Below are 5,000 nucleotides of genomic sequence, written 5' to 3'. Positions count from 1 at the left end.
CCAGAAACAAATCACGTGCCCCCACCGACAGGATGGCGAGATGAGGACATTGGAACCAGTGAAACAAATAATGCAAGTGGTGACGAGAAGAAGAGCTACACCGAGGAGCAGCGCCAAGGGGTTCTCAGGTGACTGTTTACTATTTTAAACTTCTATATTCATTTCAATTGCCATCAATTGGTCTTATTTGCAAACGCACGTGAATTTAAGTAAATTGTTGCATTTCTGGTAAATAAAATCCTCCTTGGCTTACAACTGTTTACCTGGCAGGTGAAGTGTTCTCAAGTATGATTACTCAGTCAGAAAACAGAACATTTCCAATACCAAAAATCTTGTCCCTTTGCAGCGAGATCCTGCATATTTTCATTTTGAAATCTATAGAGATTCCTGGTAACAGAGCTCTTGTTTATTTTTACCAAAAGTATTCATGCAGCTATTCACACCTATGGGCAATTTAGAATCACCAGTTAACCTAACCCCCCTAACTGCATGTCTTTGGGCTTTGTGAGGAAGCCGGAATACTCGGAGAAAACCTACGCAAACATGGGGAGTACATGCAGACTTCGAGCAGAAAGGCCCCTGCCAGATGTTGGATTTAAACCCATGACTTTCTTACTGTGAAGCAACAGTCTAACCACTGTACCGCCATTCTGCCTGCCATAGGGTGAGAGGACTCAGTCACCCATTCCAATAATTGAATTCAGGTGTTCCAGTTACTTCCATTGCCATAAGTGTATAAAATCAAACACTCATGCATGAAGACCACTACTCGAAACATTTATTTAAAAATGTTTTTTTTCTCGGTGAATCCCATCATGATACCATGATAGGATGCCACCTGTGCAACAACCCCAGTCATGAAATTTCCTCCTTACTAAATATTCAGCAGTCAGCTGTGTGACTGTGAATGACAGCTAATCAGCCACGAAGTGGAAGAACACTTAGGGACCATGTAACGTGAGGCGAAGAGTCCTCAAAGGTCTACAACTATTTGTTGAGTCGATCACTAAAGACATCCAAACTTCTTGTGGCCTTGAGATTAGCTCAATAACAATGTGCGGAGAGCTTCATGGAATGAGTTTCCATGGAAACAGCTGCATCTAGGCATTACATCACCAAGCTCAATGCATAGCGTCAGATGCAGTGACATAATGCACGCTGCCATTGGACTCTAGAGCAGTGGAGATGCGTTCACTGGAGTGACAAATTGCACTTCTTCTTTTGGCAATCCAAAAGACAAGTCTGGGCTTGGGGATTGCCAGAAATCCTTAGTTTCAGTCAAAGGAACTGTTAACACTTCAGTATTCCAACACATTCTGGAAAATTTCATGCTCCCAGCTTTGTGGGAACAGTTTTGGCATGACCCCTCCCTGTTCCACCATGACTGTGCACAAAGCAAGATCCATAAAGACGTGGATGAACAAGTTTGTTTTGGAAGAACTTGACTGGCTTGGACAGAGTGCTGGCCTCAACCCGTTAGAACACGTCTGGGATGAATTAGAGTGAAGACTTTGAGCCAGGCCTTCTCGTCCAACATCAGTGTCTGACCTCACAAATGTGCTTCTAGAAGAATGGTCAAAAATTCCCTTAAACACTCATAAACCTTCCCGGAAGAGTTGAAGATATTGCAAAGGGTGTGCCTACAACATATTAAGTTTTATGGATTAAGAATAGTTTTTCACTCTAGTTCATAAGCGTGTGAAGGCAGAGAAGCAAATACTTTTGGCAATATAGTGTATTTTCCTTCTAAAACTCTATGGAGATTCCCAGTAACATGGAGATTCTTAGTTATATGCTCCTCATCAAAGCTTAACCATGCGCTATTGATTGGTGTCCATCCTCCAAAACAATGCTTTGTTGGCAAAACATGCCTCTTGACTAAGTATTATGTTTTACTCAAAACGGAACAGATATGCAGTAACAGAAAGAAGTGGTCCAAATTTTTCTCCCCTTTTGTAGGATAAAGAATTGTAAGGACTTTTATGAGATTCTCGGTGTGCACAAAAGTGCCAGCGATGAAGATTTGAAGAAGGCCTACAGGAAGTTGGCCCTGAAATTTCACCCTGACAAGAACTTTGCTCCGGGAGCCACAGATGCTTTCAAAGGTATGAGCTTTGGCGATAAAAAAGCAAAACGAGCTTTTATTGCCCACTTCATTGTATTCTACCAAATGCAGAAATTTATGAAAGCTAACCAAAGTCAGAGGTTGTGGTCCGCTCAGCAGCTGAAACCTCGTGCAGGTAGTGTCTCATTTAAAATGGATTTTATCAGGGCTTTAAGTTTTTGCAGCTTTTAAATGTTTTTTTGGTATTTCTTTAGGCAGTTTGTATTCATTTTTGACTGTGAGGTGCAGAGGGAGAGACATGAGACACACTGCAGATATTGATCCAAAGATGAACATTAAAGTCAAATGTTTTTTGTAGCTCTTTGCATGAGAATCAGCACCGATTTTGTTCACTATTAAGCCTCTATGGCCAATTAGTACAGGAGCTGCTTATTTGCATCCGCTGCCTTGCTCTTTTCCCAGCTCTGTTGCTGCTTATGTTTTTTTGCTTTGGACTTCATCCCCTCTCTCCCTACAGCAATAGGTAATGCATATGCAGTGCTGAGCAATCCAGAGAAGAGGCGGCAGTATGATCAGTATGGAGATCAGTCTGCAAGTATGAACGCACCCCAGCAATCCACCCACAGTCGGCACGGACACTACCGCAGCTTCCACAGGGACTTCGAGGCCGACATTTCCCCCGAGGAGCTCTTCAACATGTTCTTCGGAGGAAGGTTTCCCACAGGTATGACGGGAGGAAGGTAACTGAAAAGGTCACTATTCCAGGTGGCTTTTAGTGGGCAATTTGTAATAAATTTGCAATTTAAATATTTCCAATAGAGCTTCCAACAAATGAAAACGCAGTGAGCAGCAGTATTAGTATTTATGGTTCATTTTGACCGCTATATTTTAGGTATATTACATGCTTTTTTTATGTTTAAGTGCAGATTCCATAGCACTGTGTTTCTCTGCAGGAAATATCCACGTGTACACCAACCAGGGAGCCTCCTACTCTCAGTTTTATCAGCCTCGTCGTCGACGTGCTCATGAAAGGCGCGAGGAGGTGGTGGAGGAAAATCAGAGTCAGGTCAGTGACTCACTAAGCATGAGGAGAAATCCCTGTTAAACAGCCTCAATATTATGTTGTTGTCGTCTTTAATTCTTTGATCATGAGTCTACAGAAAAGCACTGAAAGGTTCTGGAATTCCTTTTAAACATGACTGTATCCCTTAAGTGATTGTTTCTGCTCATATTCCAAAGACGTAGAAATACCACGCTGGCATGAGTGCGGCGTAATCATTGCAGCCTACATACAGTATTGCATGCTTTGTAAACTGCACTGATTTCTATCTTCCCACAGAACACCTTCACAGCTCTTCTGCAGCTTCTCCCCGTGTTGGTGCTAATCCTCATATCAGTGTTTACTCAGATGATGGCCACTAACCCACCCTACAGTCTCTTCTATAAGCCGTGAGTCTGTTCGACAACATATGGGTCTCACTACTGTGATTTTTAGCCATCCTAAGGGTTCTGACATGCTTGACGCTGTAAATCCACTGAATTAATTTGGTTTGGTTTTGGTTTCAGAGCCATGGGGCTAGTGGTGTCCAGGGAAACGCAGCACATGGGTGTACCATACTATGTAGACAAGGGTTTTGAGAAGGAATACCGTGGCGCTGCACTGGAGGAGCTCGAGAAAACCATTGAGAACGACTATATTGAACACCTGCAGAGCAGCTGCTGGAAAGAAAAACAGCAAAGTAAGCAAGCAGGTTCTTTGTTTGGATGGGGAGTATAAACTGCTGGGCCAAAAAAATTTTTTATATTTTAATATTTAATTTAACATTTAATTAAATATTTATATTTAAATATTTAATATTTAATTAGACTGCCTTTAGCTTTGGTGATGGCCCACATTTGCTGTGGCATAAATTTCGATAAGCTTTTACAGTGTTAAGACATTTATTTCCATCCAGAGTTGCATTCATTTCCCCCCCCCCCAAAATCTTGGATTGATGATGGTAGAGTCAGACAACTTTGTGGGCTTTCTTGAGCCATGCTTTCAAACCTTGAGCCTAACATTAGTATTACCATTTTGGAGTATACCTGTGCCATCAGGAAATGGGGGGGGGGGGGGGGGAGTCCATTGATTGGGGATAAGTGGTTTTCTTAAGGCTACACAGCTAAATTATTTATTTATTTATTTCTCTATTATTGTAGGGTCTTAACTTACAATATAAAAGCGCCTTGAGGCAACTGTTGTTGTGATTTAAAACTATATAAATCAAATTGAAAATGGGACTAAATTTCCATATCTGTGATGATTCAACAGCTGCAGAGATTTTTACTGGTAGAGGATTGTACCTGCTTCCCAGAGTTTCAGCCACACTCCCATGCTGTAGATAAAAGATTGACGTAGCTAATGCTAGCTAGCTTGGTGCATCTATAGACGGCGCGGATGCCTCGCAGAGACATCGGGTCCTGCTAATTAGTGCTGACATGTAAGATACATTTCACAGAGACAAAAACTAAGAGCAGGCTTAACCACATTCAAATCCATGTTTTTTGTTTGTTTGTTTTTTGTTGTTGTTGTTTATTTTGTCAGATGACTATTAAAATGATCCAACAGCAAAAACATGGTCAAGAGGGTTCAGGGCAGTGAATCAGATTAGCTTAGGTGATGCTGATCAGTCATACTTAGATGCTTGTGCCTGTACTTCCCTGTCACTAAAGCAGCCACACCCCTCAACATTCATAACTGAAAGCCTTTAGCAGGTGGTATAGAAATGAATCTCCTTTACAGTTGTTATAAAGAAAGTTTTTGTAGCCAGCCTCAAGTGACCATTTGAGGAACTGCAGTTTTTGGGGTTTTTTTGGGTCCTGCTCTCAATCTTTAGTAATGTTTCTGACTGCAGGATAAAACCAACTGTGTCCATCTATTTCTCTGTTTATGGTA

At 41.6% G+C, this 5,000-nt stretch overlaps 1 protein-coding gene across 1 annotated transcript in view; it reads left to right on the top strand.

The window, feature by feature from the left end:
- The window catches only part of dnajc18 (DnaJ (Hsp40) homolog, subfamily C, member 18), an 8,218-nt gene that overhangs the window by 2,734 nt on the left and 484 nt on the right, over positions 1-5,000 (top strand). Inside the window, exons 2-7 of the mRNA XM_026183124.2 lie at positions 1-128; positions 1,960-2,105; positions 2,583-2,789; positions 3,019-3,131; positions 3,405-3,514; positions 3,632-3,804. The exon at positions 1-128 is cut by the window's left edge and continues 41 nt beyond it. Of these exons, the coding sequence (XP_026038909.1) occupies positions 1-128; positions 1,960-2,105; positions 2,583-2,789; positions 3,019-3,131; positions 3,405-3,514; positions 3,632-3,804 (877 nt within the window). The remainder of the gene's footprint in view (positions 129-1,959; positions 2,106-2,582; positions 2,790-3,018; positions 3,132-3,404; positions 3,515-3,631; positions 3,805-5,000) is intronic.

The sequence above is a fragment of the Astatotilapia calliptera genome, chromosome 10, assembly GCF_964374335.1.
Source record: "Astatotilapia calliptera chromosome 10, fAstCal68.1, whole genome shotgun sequence".
NCBI lineage: Eukaryota > Metazoa > Chordata > Actinopteri > Cichliformes > Cichlidae > Astatotilapia > Astatotilapia calliptera.
The sequence above is the reverse complement of the archived record's forward strand: the minus strand, read 5'-3'. Positions and strand labels throughout refer to the sequence as shown.